At 22.4% G+C, this 18,587-nt stretch overlaps 3 protein-coding genes and 1 long non-coding RNA gene across 6 annotated transcripts in view; 2 read left to right on the top strand and 2 right to left on the bottom strand.

The window, feature by feature from the left end:
* Positions 1–18,587, top strand: part of LOC122500534 — a 45,760-nt gene that overhangs the window by 17,678 nt on the left and 9,495 nt on the right. Inside the window, exons 3-4 of the long non-coding RNA XR_006301486.1 lie at positions 7,080–7,154; positions 9,787–9,855. This is a non-coding gene — a long non-coding RNA (uncharacterized LOC122500534). The remainder of the gene's footprint in view (positions 1–7,079; positions 7,155–9,786; positions 9,856–18,587) is intronic.
* LOC122500529 (probable cytosolic iron-sulfur protein assembly protein Ciao1) lies at positions 2,177–13,867 on the bottom strand. 3 transcript variants are annotated; one of them, XM_043609490.1, is made up of 5 exons: positions 13,727–13,867; positions 3,106–3,434; positions 2,820–2,928; positions 2,583–2,747; positions 2,177–2,515 (listed from the first exon to the last, which is right to left on the bottom strand). In XM_043609490.1, exons 2-5 carry the CDS (start codon positions 3,424–3,426, stop codon positions 2,244–2,246), a joined length of 867 nt encoding a protein of 288 aa, XP_043465425.1. In that variant the 5' UTR covers positions 3,427–3,434; positions 13,727–13,867; the 3' UTR covers positions 2,177–2,243. The 3 variants fall into 3 exon arrangements, with proteins under 3 accessions (XP_043465425.1, XP_043465423.1, XP_043465422.1); XM_043609488.1 differs by lacking the exons at positions 2,177–2,515; positions 2,583–2,747; positions 2,820–2,928; positions 3,106–3,434 and adding exons at positions 6,220–6,836; positions 10,176–10,633 and having other exon boundaries at positions 13,727–13,861; XM_043609487.1 differs by lacking the exons at positions 2,177–2,515; positions 2,583–2,747; positions 2,820–2,928; positions 3,106–3,434 and adding exons at positions 6,220–6,836; positions 10,176–10,637 and having other exon boundaries at positions 13,727–13,856.
* On the top strand, positions 13,998–14,971 carry LOC122500533 (mitochondrial import inner membrane translocase subunit Tim10 B-like). Its single transcript, XM_043609500.1, has 3 exons — positions 13,998–14,116; positions 14,317–14,412; positions 14,631–14,971. The coding sequence occupies exons 1-3, from the start codon at positions 14,093–14,095 to the stop codon at positions 14,784–14,786; spliced, it is 276 nt and encodes a 91-aa protein (XP_043465435.1). The 5' UTR covers positions 13,998–14,092; the 3' UTR covers positions 14,787–14,971.
* LOC122500532 (NADH dehydrogenase [ubiquinone] 1 alpha subcomplex subunit 13) lies at positions 15,039–18,395 on the bottom strand. Its single transcript, XM_043609498.1, has 3 exons — positions 18,056–18,395; positions 17,288–17,438; positions 15,039–15,357 (listed from the first exon to the last, which is right to left on the bottom strand). The coding sequence occupies exons 1-3, from the start codon at positions 18,153–18,155 to the stop codon at positions 15,147–15,149; spliced, it is 462 nt and encodes a 153-aa protein (XP_043465433.1). The 5' UTR covers positions 18,156–18,395; the 3' UTR covers positions 15,039–15,146.

Below are 18,587 nucleotides of genomic sequence, written 5' to 3'. Positions count from 1 at the left end.
TATTTGCAATACAATTTCAATAAAATTTCTGAGAAGAATTTAATTATTTTGAAAAGTTTTAATGAAATTCTTTATGAGAATTGAAAGTTGTTCAATAATATTTAAATTGAATTCCTGGAACAAATTCAATTATTTTTGAAGATTTAAATAAATTCTTATCAAGTTTTCAAAAATTATAAAATTTTCTGCAGGATTTGAATTATTTAAAAGAATAATTTTAATAAAATTTTTCGCAGTAATTCAATTAACTTTGAAAAATTTTAATAAAATTATTTACGAGAATTGAATTTCCAAATATTTTAATAAAACTGTTCAAAAGAAATCAATTATTTTAAATACAATTTTAATTAAATTTCTTTGAAATAATTCAATTATTTTCAAAAATTTTAATAAAATTCTAGTCAAGAATTGAATTATCTTCGTAAATAATTAAATTCTTTTTAGAAATTTAATTCTTTTCATAAAAAATAAAATTCTTTTTAGGAAATCAATTATTTTAATGAATTTTGATAAAATTCTTCGCGGGACTTCAATTATTTGCAATACAGTTTCAATAAAATTTCTGAAAAGAATTTTATTATTTTGAAAAATTTTTATTAAATTCTTTTTAAGAATTAAAAGATGTTCAATAAAATTGAAATTAGATTTCTCGAACAAATTCAATTATTTTTGAAGATTTAAATAAATTCTTAGTATGTTCTCAAAAATTATAAAATTTTTTGTAGGATTTTAATTATTTTAAAGAATTTTAATATAATTATCCGCAGGACTTCAATTATTTCCAAATATTTTAATAAAATTGTTCGAAAAAAATAAATTATTTTAAATTAAATTTTTATGAAATTTTTTTGAAATCATTCAATTATTCTTCTAGATTTTAAAAAAATTCTTCCCAAGAATTATTTTAAAGAATTTGAATAAAATTCTTTGCAAAATTCAATTATTTTAAAAATAATAGTATTCATCAGATGAATTCAATTATTTTTAAAAATAATAAATTTTTTCTTGGAAATTTAATTATTTTAAAAAATTTCAATATAATCGTTCACAAGAATTTAATTATTTTCATAAATAATAAAATGCTTTTTAGGAATTCAATTATTTTCAAAAAAAATTTATTAATAAAATACCACATTTATTTAAATATGACTTTCAGTTAAAATTTTAAATAATAATTGATATAAATTTCTCTAAAAATGCAATTCTTTATAATTTTATTAAAATTCTTCTAAAGAATTAAATTTATTTATTTTCGAAAATTTTTATAAAATTCTAGTCAAGAATTCAATTAACTTCATAAATAATTAAATTTTTCTTCGAAATTTAATTATTTTCATAAATAATAAAATTCTTTTCAGAAAATCAATTATTTTCATAAATAAAATTCATCGCAGAATTTCAATTACTTTTTAATACAATTTCAATCAAATTGCTTTGAAAAATGTAATTATTCCTAAAAATTTTATATCATTTCGTCAAAAGAATTTAATTATTTAATTTGTTGATAAAATTCTTCATTGGAATTGAATTTTAAGAAACTAAATTTTTCAAAAAATTATTTATTTTTATATTTAAATAATTGAATTTTTGTCGAATTTTCAAATTAAAATTTTTGAAAATCTGAATTTTTCATACTCTTAACTATAACAATAAGAATTAATTTTTTTTGGGAGAATTTAATTGCGTATTTTTTTGTTGAAATTATTTGAAGTTTTTATTTTCTAATTTATATTTAATTAGAGAATTTCCGAATAATACTTATAATGTAAAATAATGATTTTTTTCGGTCATTTTTAATTATTATAAAACAGGAAGAAAGAATTTACTCTGAGTCTTCGACTCGGAGTGAACCCTTTCTTCCTGTTTTATAATATTATAATATTTTTTTAAGTTATTGAATTTCAAAAGGTTTTGAATGTGAAATTTTTGAAATTTGAAATAAGAAAAATAATAAATTTATATGTTTTCGATTAATTTTACATTACGAAAATTGACTTTCTGCGCCGGGGTCCCATTTTGAGACCGTTAAGTAGATGAAACTTTAATGCGCGATTAATTAAAGTCTTTCGTGAATAGCGAAATTAATTAAAACTTTCACTGGGAAAGTTTTACGAACTTATAGTTGGTTTAATTAAAGTCATACTTTCTTGGACACGTGTGATAATCAACAAGATACTTTTATGTATTAAAGATGAATGCTTTTATTTTTATTTTTTATAATTTCTTTTGTATACACGGAAAAATTACACTGTTATTAGTGGATCTTTATCTTTCTGTGAAACTTGCACTTTTACTGAATTACCAACTAATTCAGTGAATATTTTCGAAAATTCCTTAAGATAACCACGTTCCGAATCGGAATGATTTGTGAGAATTACATTTCCACCCTTGTGTGTTAAATCTAAAATGTCGTGATGAAACATTTCGCCAGTGAGATATAAATCGGCTTGTGGCGATGATTTGAAAACTGATGTTCCTGAACCTGCACAAAGTGCTACGGTTCTTATCGAGTCGGCTAAAAATTGAAACAAAAAATTGTAGAACAAGGAAATTTTTTTTTGGGGTTGAATTTTAATTCTTACCTGAACCACATTTACGAGCCAATCGCACGTGCGAGAGTTCAGTTCGTTCTTTGACAATTTTGACTGCATCTTCAATCGAAATTGGTTTCTTTAATGTACAAAATCGTCCGAAACCAGTTCTTGGATCTGATAGTCCAGGTTCAATGGGGCCACTCGACTCTGGATCTGTAAAATTAAATCACAATTTTAATTTATCTTTTTGGGAATTTTAAAAGTCGGATAAAAATTGAAACCTACCGAAAGCAGCTGCTAGCCAATCGTTGACACCCCCGTTTATAGAATCAAAACTTGTGTGAGGCGAGTAAAGAGCGATTTTGTTTTCTAGACATTTGGCTGCAATTCGCTCCTGGAATTTATTATTATTTGTTAACGGTTGAAATAAAAAAAATAATTTTAATAAAATTCTTTAAAACGATTCAACTATTTGCACAAATTTTTCCTAATTCAATGATTTTTAATATCTAATATTTTAATAAAAAAATTTCCCAAAAGAATTGAATAATTAGATTTTTTCGGAATTCACCTTCCAAGTTCTGGTTGTTATAGATTTTAGAGGACTAAAAATAGGAGGATGGTAGGATAGAATGAAATCGGTCTGGACGTCGACAGCTTCTTGCATAACATCCTCGGTTAAATCGTTGGTTAGTAAAATATGTGAAATATCTTTTGGTTCAGTAGGTTCGATAAGTAATCCAACGTTATCCCACGAAGCCGCTAGTTTCAAATTAGCAAAACTATTCAACTTCTCGACGACAGTTTTTAACGGTAGTCCCATTGTGTGTGAATAACGAATTGAGTGCAAAATGGTTTGATTTAGTCCCGACTGGACAGATCTGCCAAACATTAATTATTCTAAAACAGAAAAAAACGAGGGAGAAAATTATTCATTCCGTTACAGTTATTTTTTCTATAGTAACAATTTTTTATTTTCTTTTTCTTTTTCTTTTTTCATTTTTATACTTCGCAAAAATTCAATTATTTTCAAAAATTTTTAGAAAAATTCTCGTCAAAATTTCAATTGTCTTTAAAAATAAAAAAATTCTTATCGAAAAATTAAATTATTTTCAAGAATTTTAATAAAATTTCAATTATTTTCATAAAAACCAATATAATAAAAATTCTATTGGAATTCAATTATTTACAAATATTTTTATAAATTTCTTCGAACCAATTCAATTATTTTTCATTTTTTAATGAAATTTCTCGAAAAAATTCAAATAAATTCAGAGAATTGAATAAAAAATAGTTCTAAGAAATTCAGTTATTTCGAAAAATTTTAATAAAATTCTTTTAAAAATTCTATTATTTCAAAAAATTTTGACAAAATTCTTTACAAGATTTAGTTAATAAAATTTTCAATACAATTCTTCTTAAAAATTAAATTATTTTCACAAATAATACATTTCTTTAGGCGAATTCAATTATTTAAAAAAAATTGAATAAAATTCTTCGCAAGAAATGAATTATTTTCATAAATAATAAAATTTTTCTCGAGAATTCAATTATTTAGAAAAATTTTGATAAAATGCTTAACAAATTTCAATAATTGTAATAAAATTAATAATAGAATACAATTATTTTCTTAAAATGTAACATTCTTCCTTGAAATACAATTATTGTCAAAATTGTTTGTAAAAATCTTGGAAACAATTCAATTATTTTCGTAAAAAAATAAAATTCTTTGAAGCAATTCAATTATTTAAGAAATTTTAAAAAAATTATTCTTAAGAATTCAATTCTTTTCAAAAATAAACATTTTCACAGAAATTCAATTATATAAAAAAAAATTTAATAAAATTCTTCGTCAGATTTCAATTATTTTCAATTTTTTAATGAAATTTCTCGATGAAATTGAATTTTTTTTTGAAAAAGTTTTTAAAAAATCTAAGAAATTCAATTATTATTTAAAAAAAATTTGAATAAAATTCTTCACAAGAAATTAATTATTTTCATAAATAATAATATTTTTCTCCGGAATTCAATTATTTTAAAAAAGTTTTGATAAAATCCTTTATAAATTTCAAAAATTGTAATAAAATTGATTATAGAATATAATTATTTTTTTAAAATATAAAATTCTTTCTTGCAATACAATAATTGTCAAAATTGTTAGTAAAAATCTTCGAAACAATTCAATTATTTTCGTAAAAATTAAAATTCTTCGAAGCAATTCAATTATTTAAGAAATTTTAATGAAATCCTTCCCAAGAATTCAATTCTTTTCAAAAATAAATATTTTTATAGGAATTCAATTATTTAAAGAACAAAAATTAATATAATTCTTCGTCAGATTTCAATTATTTTCAATTTTTCAATGAATTTTCTCGATGAGATTTAATTTTTTTTGAAAAAGTTTTTAAAAATTCTGAGAAATTCAATTATTATTTTTTAAAAATTTAAATAAAATTCTTCGCAAGAAATCAATTATTTTTAGTACAATTTTAAGAAACATTAAATTATATTCAATAAATTATTTATTTTTATTTTCAAATAATTGAATTCTCGTTGAATTTTTTTAATAAAAATTTTTTTTAAAATGACTTTCAGTTAAAATTTTAAATAATAATTAATATAAATTTCTCAAAAATTTCAATTCTTCTAAAGAATTCAATTTATTTTGGAAAATTTTTTATAAAATTCTAGTCAAGAATTGAATTACCTTCATAAATAATTAAATTCTTTTGAGATATTTAATTATTTTCATAAATATAATAAAATTCTTTTTAGAAAATCAATTATTTTAAATGAATTTTCATAAAATTCTTCGCAGGACTTCAATTATTTTCGATACAATTTTAATAAAATTTCTGAAAATAATTTAATTATTTTGAAGAATTTTGATTAAATTCTTTATGAGAATTGAAAGATATTTAATAAAATTTAAATTGAATTCCTCGAATAAATTAAATTATTTTTGAAGATTTAAATAAATTCTTAGCAAGTTTTCAAAAATTATAAATTTTTTTGCAGGATTTTAATTATTTCTTTAAAGAATTTGAAAAAATTTCTTCGCAGAAATTCAATTAACTTTGAAAAATTTTAATAAAATTATTTATAAGAATTGAATTATCATCATAATTAATAAAATTCTAAGTAAGAATTTAATTATTTTAAAGAATATTTATAAAAATATTAGAATTTTTCACTGGAATTCAATTATTTTCAAATATTTTAATAAAATTGTACAAAAGAAATCGATTATTTAAAATACAACTTTAATGAAATTTTTTTTTCGCAAAAAATTAATTATTTTCATAAATAATAATATTTTTCTTTGGAATTCAATTATTTTCACAAATAAAATTCTTCACAGGAATTCAATGCTTTAAAAAATTTGTTAATAAAATTCGTTGCAAGAATTCAATTATTATTTTCATAAATAAAAAAAGTTTATGGCAGAATTTGAATTATTTTTTATACAATTTTAAATAAAATGATAGAAAATTGCATTTATTCTTAAAAATTTTTTTTTAAATTCTCCGAAAGAATTCAATTATTTTTAAAAATTTTGATAAAATTTCAGGGAAAAGTGAGGGAAAAACAAAATTAAATTTTTGTTGCAACCCTGTGAAGTCAACGATACTATTACCATTTTATTACAACTATGAAAGATGTGGGAAGAATCATTAACAAAAGATTGAATGTTTCGAAAATATAAGACAATATATTTTTTTCTCTATTTAATACATAAAAAAGTAACTAAAATCAATCGCTGTAAAACCAGAGTTTAACTTGGCCATCATCGCTCGCTGACGCTAAATAACCAACTTCTGTTGGACTCCACTGAACTGAATTCACATCCTGTGAATGTGCGTTTTCCGTACTATAAACTAAATTAAATGTCGGTTGATTTGGATCCGAATCGTCGTCCTCCTTAAATATTCTTATAATATCATCACCGCATGCCGTTGCTATTAATCCAGTATTTTTGCACCAATCAATGTCGTAAATTGTCCTGGTATGAAAACCCGACAATGTACAAACACACTTCCAAACTGGTTCATTGTCCGGTGTTTGAATGCCCGCATTATTTTCCGGTTTATATTCCTGCCAAATTTTCACTGTCTTATCATCGCTGCAACTTGCTATTCGATCGCCTGTCTTGTTAAATGTTAGACTCCACACTGTTGATGTGTGCGACGATAGTGTCGCTACGCAAATCCAATCGGAATCTGCAGTGTCCTCTTTGAAAATTTTTATTGTATTGTCGTAACTCGCCGAAGCTAAAATGTCACTCGTCGGATGCCATCTGACCTGGAAAATTAAAATTGCTATTAAAAAACCATTAAAAAAACAAAACTACAATTGTATTAAAATTATAACCAATCGAGAGTGTAATGGCAAAAAAATGATTTTTCTACTTCAGTTAAAAGAATAAAACGATTCAAATTCTGTAAATACAAGATTTCTTTCTTAGAAACGATTCAATTATTTTCAAAAATATTTTCGCAAGAAAATTTAAGAATTTAATTATTAATGTTGTTTTAATTGTTACAGGTGTAAAATTGGAAACAAGAAGCAGCAGGACCTCAAACTGTCAATTGTCATGTCGAAATTTAAATTAAAAGTGGGGTGAGTTTATTTTTCGGATATTCAGGGCTCGAACCAGTGAAAGTATTTAAAAATAGTAAATACAGACTTTACGGACCAAAAATAAAATATTCAAAATTATTTTCATAATTTCAATTCAATTATTATTTTCAAGAATTTTTAACTAAAATTCTTCAATAAATCAATTATTTTTAATAATTTTCGAAAAAAGTTCTTTGACTATTTTTAAATCCTTTTGTTTGCAATATTCGATTTTACGAAATTTTATCGATTATTTGGAAATTCTTCAATTGTTGGTGTATTAAAAAATAAACATTTGAAATAATTTCAAAAAAAATTCAATTAAACTTTTTCAAAAAAAAATTAATTTCAAAATTCAATTACTTCTAAAAATTCACGCCATCATGCATTTAATATTCAATTATTATCTAAAATTGAAACTGAAATTCATTATTAAATCAATTTTTATTAGAAAATTCTACTAAAATTTGATTATTTAAATACATAAATAAATAATTTACTGAATAATTGAATGTTTCTTAAAATTAAATTCTCATAAAGAATTTTATTAACAAATTTTTAAATAATTGAATTTTTTTGATGAATTTTAATCAAATTTTTAAGAAAAATAACATTTTTTAGAGAATTTGTTTGAAACTTTATTAAAAATAATTGAAAAGCTATTAAAGAATTTTATTATTCATGAAAATAATTAAATTTTTTAGAAACATTTTATTAAAATTGTATTGAAAAAATTGAATTTCTGCCAAGAATTTTATTATTTATAAAAATAATTGAATTTTTCGAAAAATTTACTTAAAATCTTTGAAAATAATTGAATTCTTATAAAAAATTATATCAACAAATTTTTTAAAAATTGAATTTTTTAAGACGAATTATATTAAAATTTTTAAGAATAATTACATTTTTCGAGAAATTTGATTAAAATTGTATTAAAAATAATTGAAATCCTGCGATAAGTTTTAATATTTATAAAAATAATTGAATTCTTATAAAGAATTTTATTAAAATTTTAAAAAATAATTAAATTCTTGAGAAAAATTTGATTATTTGTGAATATAATTGAATCCCAAAGAAGAATTTTATTATTTTTGAAAAATATTTAATTTTTTTTCAAAAAGGAAATTTTGAAAATAATTGAATTTCTGCAATAATTTGTAACTTTTACAAAATTAAATTTTTTTAATTTTCTCTCGAAAAAATTAATTTCACAGAATTGTCGAATTTTTTGAATTATTAAAAGTATTCAATTATTTTCAATAATTTTAATAAAATTCTTGTTGAAATTTCAAATATTTTTATTACAATTTTAATCAAATTTCTCGAAAAGTTTATATAGAAAAATTTTAATGAAAATAATTGAATATTGCATTTAAAAATTTTATTACAATTTCAAAAAATAATTGATTTATTTAGAAGAATTTTATTATTTTTGAATATTATTGAATTCAAGCTAAGAATTTTGTTAAAATCTTTTTAAATAATTGAATTCTTATAAAGAATTTTATCAAAATCATAAATAATATAATTTTTTTTAGGAATTCAATTATTTTCATAAATAATTAGACTCATTGCAGAATTTCAATTATTTTTAATACAATTTTAATCGAATTCCTCGAAACATTTAGTAAAATTTTAATCCAAAGAATTCAATATTATATTTAAGAATTTTATTGACATTTCTAAAAGTAATTGAATTTTCTCGAAAATTTTTATTATTTTTAAATATAATTGAATTTTTGAGAAGAATTTTATCAACAAAATTTTAAATAATTGAATTCTTTTGACGAATTTTATTTAAATTTTTAAGAATAATTACATTTTTCGAGAAATTCGATTAAAATTCTTTAAAAAATAGTTGAACTTCTGCTATGAGTTTAATTATTTATGGAAATAATTGAATTCCTAAAAATAGAGTTATTATTTACGAAAATAATTGAATCCCTCTAAAAATATTATTATTTATGAAAATAATTGAATTAATGCGAAGAAATTTATAAAAATATTTGTAAATAATTGAATTCCTGTGAAATTTTTATTATTTTATGAAAATAATTAAATGTTTGCGTAGAATTTTATTAAATTTTTTTAAGTAATTGAATTCTTTTGGAAAATTTTGATAAAAACAGTAGATGTCGAAAATCATTGAATTGAGGAAAATTTTTAAAAATAATTAAAATTTTGCCAAGAATTTTATTAAAATTTTCGAAAATAATTCAATTTCAGAGTAGAATTTTATTATTTCTAAAGATACTTGAAATTTTTTTTAAGTTTTTGAATATAATTGAATTTTTGTGAAGAATTTTATTATTTTTGAAAATAATTGAATTTCTGCAATCATTTGTAATTTCTCTAAAATTCTTCAAATTATATCGTACAATTTACGAAATTTTCGTCCTTTTTCAATCAAATTACGGACTTTTTGAACCTTTTTTCAATAAAACTAAGTTTTACGGACTTAAGGCAAATTTACGGATCCAGTTCGAGCCCTGGAATCGTCTAAAACGAGATTTTTTTTAGTCGTCAATTTTCATTTTTCGGTAGCTACTTTTTTTAGTCTTAAAGTCACTTTTTTAAAATTAATTATCGAAAGAGAAGCCTGATATTATTAATGTTGTTTTAATTGTTACAGGTGTAAAATTGGAAACAAGAAGTAGGAGAACCTCAAACTGTTAATTGTCGAAATTTAATAAGAAGCGGGGTGAGTTTATAAAGTTGCCTATAAAATTATTTAGGGCTGGGCAAAGTTTTTCTCATGAAGCTTCAATGGAAAAATTGTCACCTTTTTTTTAAGGATGATTTTTTTAAGGTTCAAAGTTCTTTCACGAAAGTGAAGCATGAGATAGAAAAGGATACGAATAAGTCTCTGTCCTTTTCTGTCTCTTGCAGTTCTTGCTCCGCAAATAAAAGAAAACGATTTTGAATTATTACTCTAGTTAGAAACGTGTCTCGAATAATACAAAAAGAAATTAAAGTAAACCATCGATGGACTATCGATGGAGTTAAAAAGGAAAAAATTACCTTCTTAACATCTTGGGAATGTGCATTTATAACAGCGGCGCATTCGTACTCGTCGTCATTGACTTCCCAGACCCAAACGGATTTGTCACGACTGCATGATGCCAATAGTTGTCCACTCGCCGACCAACTGACACTCTTAACTTCATTTTCATGACCTTCTAAAGTCGCGGTACATTCAAATTGGCCTGATTTTTTATCCCAGATCGCAATGGTTGCGTCGAAACTCACTGAGGCTATGTAATTTCCGCAAGGGGACCATGCAATCTCCCTTATTGTTCTCGTATGGCCTTCGGTTAAAATTGTCTTTATGACCCACTGGCTGCCCTTCGGGGCCCAGATCCTGATTGTTTTATCTTCGCCACAAGACGCGACACAACTGCCAAGCGGATGCCAACAGACATTCCACACTCTCCCCCTGTGTCCGGTAAGGCTTTGTTTTAATTCCAAAGTGCCCATAACTACCTGAAACAGTTCAACCGGTAAGATAATGACACAAGGGGGGCAAGAGCGGGGGACTGTCTGCGTGCATCCTTTTCGCAGGCGAAAGTTTATTTTTTTGTTTTAACACTTTGGGGGAAATATTCCAAAAAAATTTGCTGTGAATGATTTTTTTCCAACTGCTCTGAAAGGAGTACTTTTTTAGATTGAAATAGAGGGGCGAAAGTTGTACTTTTCTCCCCCGCTCAGAGTATTCGGTCGTTATATTAAACCAGGGTGGCCACATGTCAGTAAAGTCAGAGGAAAATGTCAGGAAAACCAAATTTTTTGTCAGTAAAGAAAATAAAAATAAATAAAAAATAACAGGAAAAAATTTTTTTGGCAGGGAACTTAAGAAACTTAAAACTTTTTTCAACTTATTTTAAAAAATTGCGACTTTTTCGACTTTTCTTCCACAAATTACAACAAAATACCACAATTTTTCGTATGAACTGCAACTTATTTTGATTTTCATAGTGCGAAAAATAACAATAAGCAAATCTTTGAAAAATTATTTTTGAATAATTTTTTAAGATAATTAAATTTTTCAAAAATATATCTATAATAAGAATTTTTTTGAATAATTGAAATTTTGTTAAAATTTAATTGAAAATAATTGATTTTTTTCAAGTATTTGATTAAAATTTTCAAACATCAACTTTTGAAAAATTTTAATTTAATTAGCTTCTAATTTTTTAAAAATGAAATATTTTCAGTATTTTCAATTACATGGTATTAATTCCGAAAATTTAAAAATACATACAAAAAAATAATAACATTACAATTATTATTTAGAATTATTTTTGATATTTTGGAAAAAAATCAAGGTTCAAAAGTTTTAATTAAAATTTTAAAAAAAGTAATTAGTTTTTTAAATTATACAAAATTTTTTTTTTTAAGAAATTCAATGATTTTTAAAAGATTTAATCAAATTTCAATTATTTTGGAAATTTTTCAATTTTTTAAAATATTTTTCGAAAAAAATCAATAAAATTCTTCGCAAGAATTCAATTATTTTTATAAATAATAAAATTCTGAAGAATTCAGTTATTTTTTAAAATTTAAATAAAATTCTTTATAAAAATTCAATTATTTTAAGAATTTTATAAAAATTTAAAAAAATAATTTAATTCCTGAGAAGAATTTTATTATTTCTAAAAATAATTGAATTCCTACTGACAAAATTTATTAAAATTTTTGAAAATAATTGAATTCTTATAAAGAATTTTATATGAATCATAAATAATAAAATTCTTATTTTTAGCAATTCAATTATTTTCATAAATAATAAAACTCATCTCAGGATTTCAATTATTTTTAATTCAATTTTAAATTTATTTCGCTAAAAATGCAATTATTCTTAAAAATTTGAATAAATTTCTTCTCAAGAATTCAGTTATTTTTTAAAATTTAAATAAAATTCTTTATAAAAATTCAATTATTTTAAGAATTTTATAAAAATTAAAAAAATTAATTGAATTCTTGAGAAGAATATTTTATTATTTATAAAAATAATTGAATTCTTGCGAAGAATTTTCTAAAAAAATCTATTTAAATAATTAATTTTTTTCGAAAAATATTTTAAAAATTGAAAAATTTCCAAATAATTGAAATTTGGTAAAATATTTTTAAAATCATTGAATTTCTTAAAAAACTGTTCGTTTATTATTATAATTTTGATAAATAATAAAATTCTTCTCAAAAATTCAATTATTTTTTAAAATTTTAATAAAATTCTTTATAAGAATTCAATTATTTTTATAAATAATAAAATTCTTCTCAAAAATTCAATTATTTTTAAAAATTTTAATAATAATCGTTGTAAGAATTCAATTATTATTTTTATAAATATTAAAACTCATCGTAGGATTTCCTTTATTTTTAATAGAATTTTAAATGAATTCCCCGAAAAGTGAATTATAAATAATAAAATTCATTTAATGCAATTCTTCGTAAAAATTCAATTATTTTAAAAAATAAGAGTAGAGATGATTCTATCACTCAGTCGTATTTTAATAAATAGTGAAAATTAACGATCACTCCGAGTCAAGGAAGTGACTCCAAGTCACTCCTTGACTCGGAGTGATCGTTAATTTTCACTATTTATTATTTTAAAAAATGTTGATAAAGTTCTTTATAAGAATTCAAATTTTAAAAAACTATTCAATTATTCAAATAAATTATTTATTATTTAAATAATTGAATTCTCGTAGAACTTTCTAATGAGAATTGATTTAGAATTGAATAAGATAAAATTATTAAAGTTTTGAATAATTTTATTTATAAATCTAAAAAAAATGAATTGAAAAATGATTGAATTTTGAAAGAATTACTTTCGTAATTTTTAGAAAAAGTTAAATTTCAAAAATAGTGATTTTTAGAACTTTTTAAAATTCATAAATTTTACTTATTTTCTATAAACATTCATATTTTCCTATAAAAAGAATTATTTTATGGAAAATAATTTTGATGCTAGTAAATTGGCAGGGAAATTGATAAACTGAAACTTGTGACCACCCTGTAAGCATAATTACAGGTTAAATTAAAATTATACGAAACTTTCCATTCGGAAAATCTTTTGAAACATAAAAATAATTTGAAAAGGAATCATGGGTAATTGAACGCCTTGATGCAAGAACCAGACGCAGCCCATTTAATTTCAATGGCCTATGTCTGGTTCTTGCATCAAGGGGTTCAATTATTTAATTTTATTTTTTTATATTTAAACCGCACATTCGAGAAAGGTATACCCAAGAAGCAAAAAATTGTAGGTTTATGTTTAAAATCTTCAGAATAGAAATACAGAAAGACAATCAATTACCTCTACAATTTACTGATATTCAATTCTTCGTTACATTCGAAATATTCCATAAAAACTGATTGCGAAGTCATATCAATGAAAAGAATGTTTTTATCAACAAAAATCTAGTACAAACATAACCCATAATTCGTTTATGCTTCCCAAGTACGTTTTGAGAGCGTTGTCATATTTACTATTTTTTAACAAGCGGGAAACTAGGACAATAAATATTTTCAGTTAATTAACAATTTAATCCTAATAAACTTTTATTTACCTGGATAATATTTCTTGTTAAAGTTAAAATGCAACAAAAATTATCTTCATCGGTGAATCTTGATTTCTCAATCTCAATCAAACTTCTGAATTGTAAACTTAATCCTGTTGTTAAATTTAAATATCTAAAAGTCACAAAATTAAAATAAACAGTAAAAAGGTATTAAAATCAAATTTTTTGTTAATTTATTTAATTAGAATGATTAGAATGTTTTTTATCAGTGCACTGACAATTGCTGACAATTATACGATGGTCGGATGGTGTCAGGAAGGTTAGGTGAGATTAGGTTATGTCAAACTGAATTCATGTAAACACGTGTTTTGCTGATATCGAGATAGAACTAAAATTTATAAAACATTACAGAACATGAGTAGTCCAGAAATTAGAAACGTATGCAAATAAATTATTAATTAAATATAAAGTAGAGAATTATTTTTTATCAAAATTTTGACAAATTTCACTCAATTTTAAAATGATTTTTTGTCTGTTGTAATGAAAGTCGTGTATTGTGAATGTTACGTTAGCGAAAAGTTTTTAATATTTTTAGCTAGTTTTATGATATTTTAAATTGACATTATTTATTTTTACAGTTCAGAGATTTTCTGCTTCTCTATAATCAAATTTCTGAAACGTGTTTTAATCACTGTACGAATACATTCCTTACTAGAGAGATTTCATCGTATGAGGTAAAATCTTTTGTAAATATTTCTTTGTTGCTTTTGAGTTTGTTTAAATTTATTGTATTAGTAATTTTAGTTACAATTGGAAAATTGTAAGTTTAGTTACGATTGGAAAATTGTAAATTTAGTTACAATTGAAAAATTGTATTTTTAGTTACAATAGGAAAATTGTAATGTCTATTTTGGGGAAAAGAATTTAACAACATTTTCGTTTTGCTTGTTAGGATATTTGTGTAAGCAACTGTGCGCAGAAATTTGTGAACACTAATCACAGAGTTATGGAAGTTTATTCGGAAATTTTGCCAATTTTCACGAAAAAAATGATGGAGCAACAAGCAGCACAGGCAGCGGCAGCTGCTGAAAAAACCGAGAATCAATGATAATTCTAGCAAGTGTAAATATATTCTAATAATTCATTTTGACGAAGTAATGCCTACTATATGTACTCGAATAGTGTGCTATAATGTGATTTTAGGTAATTATACTTTTAAACTTTAAAAAAAAGTTGACATTTTTTGAAAAAAATTTGACATTTTCCATTGAAGCTTCATGTAAAAATGAAAAACGATTTTCTTAATAATTATTATTGACAAGTGTGTGTGTGTGGAAAAGCGAATCGAATAATCGACAAATTCTTTAATTTATTTATTTCAGTTTAATTTTTAATATACACAGTTCTTATTTTTTAGTTAATGGTTTGACAATATTTGATACTACTAATTAACAATCGCAATATTAAATTAAACCAAATGACGTCGCATCATTCGACGAGCGATTGATTCTGACCATGATGCATGAGCGTAAAATTCTTGGAATGTCGGCTCACGAAATTCCTCCTCCGGACGGGTGATGAAAATTGGTTCACCATAATAGGTACCAACTTCCCAGTCAGGATCGTTTTTCATTAATTCCCTTTCTTCGTCTCGATTCTTTCTGACTTGCTTCAGGAAACTGGACAAATAGAAAAATCAAAGGGTTTATTTTTAATTTAGAAAAAAAAGTTCTTGTTCTTCACAAGAACTTATCCGAATTTTCAAGTTTGCACATTTTCCATTTTTTCCCAATCGAGTGATAAAATCATTATTTTATATTATAAAAATATGGTTTCTGTAAATTTTTCAAAATTATTTTCATTATTTAAATTGATTTATTATTTTCTAGAATTTTTAACTAAATTTCTTCTTTAAATCAATTATTTTTAGTAATTTTTGAAAAAGCTCTTTTTGATAAATTTTAAAATTTATTTCATTACAATTCAATATTACCAAAAATTTCGACTATTTTGAAAATTCTTCAATTAAATATATTTATTTGAAAATAAAAACTTAAATAATTTCAAAAAAGATTCAATTAAACTTTAAAAAATAAAAAATTACAGAATTGATAATTTAAATTATTAAAAATTCCGATCTTCATAGATTTAAATTTAAAACCTTTTAAAAATTCACTCTATAATGCATTTAATATTAAATTATTACCTAAAATTCAATTTTAAATCAATTTTTATTAGAAAAATCTAAGAGAGTCCAATTATTTGAATACAAAAATGAAAAAATTATTGAATAATTCAATGTTTCTTCAAAATTCAATTCCCATAAAGAATTTTACAAGCAATTTTTTAAATATGAATTTTTTCGACGAATTTTAACGAATTAAATTAAAATTTTATTAGAAATAATTTAAATTCTCCGATGAGTTATATTGTATATATGGAAATAATTGAATTCCTAAAAAAAATTATTATTTATGATTCTGATAAAATTCTTTATAAGAATTCAATTATTTGGAAAAATTTTAATAAATTTCTCATCAACAATTCAATGATTTTAAAAATTTTAATAAAATTCCCATCAAGAATTCAATTAATTTCAGACATCATATAAAATTCTTGGAAAGAATTCACTTTTTTTTAAAAATTTTTAATAAAATTCACAGCAAGAATTCAATTACTTTCAGAAATAATAAAATTCCTTGAAAGAATTCAATTATTTTTAGTAATTGTATTAAAATTCTTAATAAGAATTAATTATTTTCAGAAATCTTAAAATTCTTGGAAAATTTTAGTCACCATTTTTGAAAATAATTTAATTTTTGCGAAAAATTTTATCAAAAATATTTAAAAATAATTGAATTCTTTTAGAAAATTATTGAAATTTTGACAAGAAATTTATCAAATTTTTAGAAAATAATTATATTATTTATATATGATTCTGATAAAATTCTTTATAAGAATGCAATTATTTAAAGAAAAATTTTAATAAAGTTCTCAGCATGAATTCAATTAATTTTTGAAATCTTAAAATTCTTAGAAAAAATTCAATTATTTTTAAAAATTGTAATAAAATTCTTTGTATAAATTCAATTATTTTAAAAATTTTAATAAAGTTCTTTGTCAGAATTCAATTATTTTAAAAATATTAATAAAATTCTCATCAAGAATTCAATTATTTGGAAAAATTTTAATAAAATTCACAGCTAGAATACAATTAATTTAAAAAATTATAAAAATCTTGGAAAGAATTCAATTATTTTTAGAAATTGTACTAAAATTCTTTATAAGAATGAATTATTTTTAGAAATTTTAAAATTCTTGGAAAATTTTAGTCAAAATTTTTGAAAATAATTGAATTTTTGGGAAGAATTTTCTCAAATTTTTAAAAATAATTGAATTCTTTTGGAAAGTTATTGAAAATAATTGAAATTTTGCCAAGAATTTTATTAAATTTTTTAAAAATAATTGAATTTTGGAGAAGAATTTCATTATTTATGAAAATAATAGACATTTTGACGAGAATTTTTCAGACTCATTATTTTCGGAAAAATGACCATTGGGAAATGCAGATTGAGAAAATATCCATCACTTCTTTCATAAATGACTTACGCTCGATCTCTCTCAGCCAGAAGCATTGGCAGCATAGCGAATCTTGCACTTTGCAATTCAATTTCTTCATTTTTTAATTTTCGCCACGTTAATCCATAAATATGAAATCCAACAAACTGACTGACGACAAATACTGCGATAGTTATTGGAGCTGAAAATTAAGTGAAGATTAGATTATAATTTTTAATCGACAAAATGATTTTTAAATAGGTTTTAAAAACCATTTTGCCCAGCTCTTTGCCCATTAAATATAAAAATTCAAATTCAAAATTTCGAGTAACAATTTGATCGAAACCAATTGGTATGTGTTCGTCTATTTGCTCCAAATGTGTTTAAAATCTTTCTGTCTACAGATGATGTAATCGTTAAAGTATAAAAAAAATTCCACTTCATCTATCGGCAACATTTAGAACAAATGGTAAATAAGTAATTCGGTCACTTGAACAAACATTTGCTTTTTGCTCTTCTAACTTTAATTTTCTCAAGAGTTGGATTTATTTTTTATATTCAAATAAAAAATTTTTCGACTATTCAAATTTCTCCGAATTGTCAAGAGTTTTTGCAATGTAAACATTGCAATTGACAATTCGGAGAAATTATTCCAAACTTTGGAACAACGATTAAATGATTATTCGAAGTTTTGTAATTGAGGCTAAAATGAAGACGAAAATAGTTTTCGGCTAAAATGACGGCTGGAAAGAAAGATATAAAAATAATTTTTTATATTGAACTTGAGAGATTGAAATTAGAGAGAAATGAAGGATTTACCTGAAATGAGTTTTCGCAGTTTGATTCGTTCAATTTGAATGGGACCATAACCACCTGGAGGAGGCATATCCTGAGGTCCCATTTTTGGCGATGATGCCATTATGTTATAATTACCTTTTTGCTTCTAATTATAAAAGGAAATTTATTTCACGATCTCCGCATATCAAGCGGATGTTTTAGTATTCTAGGTCCTCAAATCGGCAGAAGCCGAGATGAACTTCACTTACTGTGAAATAAAAATTTGACAAATATTATCAAAATATTCTTCTTCTTTTATAAAAGAGAAGAGGTAAAAAAAAATTCCTATGAATAATTTTTATAAGAATGGCAACTTGATGTCAAAAATTATATCACTGTACGTATTTTTTTTTATCAGTAAAATAATACTATTATTTTTTATTTTAGCTTTTATTTTTAACACTCAGAGTCTTTGTTTGACTTTTCGAATTATATTTATTTTAATATTAATATTGTCATATTTATGACATTTGATGACATTTATAATAATCACCTGTGTTCGTTTAAATCGTTT

The sequence above is a fragment of the Leptopilina heterotoma genome, unplaced genomic scaffold (genome assembly GCF_015476425.1).
Source record: "Leptopilina heterotoma isolate Lh14 unplaced genomic scaffold, ASM1547642v1 Lhet_188, whole genome shotgun sequence".
Classification (NCBI taxonomy): domain Eukaryota; kingdom Metazoa; phylum Arthropoda; class Insecta; order Hymenoptera; family Figitidae; genus Leptopilina; species Leptopilina heterotoma.
The sequence above is the reverse complement of the archived record's forward strand: the minus strand, read 5'-3'. Positions and strand labels throughout refer to the sequence as shown.

Coding starts and splice junctions, on each gene's coding strand:
- LOC122500529 (XM_043609488.1), bottom strand. CDS start 10,631: ATGGGCACTTTGGAATTAAAACAAAGCCTTACCGGACACAGGGGGAGA. Junction 6,837..10,175: donor ATTCCCAAGATGTTAAGAAG/GTAATTTTTTCC, acceptor TTAATTTTCCAG/GTCAGATGGCATCCGACGAG.
- LOC122500532 (XM_043609498.1), bottom strand. CDS start 18,155: ATGGCATCATCGCCAAAAATGGGACCTCAGGATATGCCTCCTCCAGGT. Junction 17,439..18,055: donor ACTGCGAAAACTCATTTCAG/GTAAATCCTTCA, acceptor CTTAATTTTCAG/CTCCAATAACTATCGCAGTA. Junction 15,358..17,287: donor CTGGCTGAGAGAGATCGAGC/GTAAGTCATTTA, acceptor CTATTTGTCCAG/TTTCCTGAAGCAAGTCAGAA.
- LOC122500533 (XM_043609500.1), top strand. CDS start 14,093: ATGAGTAGTCCAGAAATTAGAAAC. Junction 14,117..14,316: donor GTAGTCCAGAAATTAGAAAC/GTATGCAAATAA, acceptor TTATTTTTACAG/TTCAGAGATTTTCTGCTTCT. Junction 14,413..14,630: donor GAGAGATTTCATCGTATGAG/GTAAAATCTTTT, acceptor TTTGCTTGTTAG/GATATTTGTGTAAGCAACTG.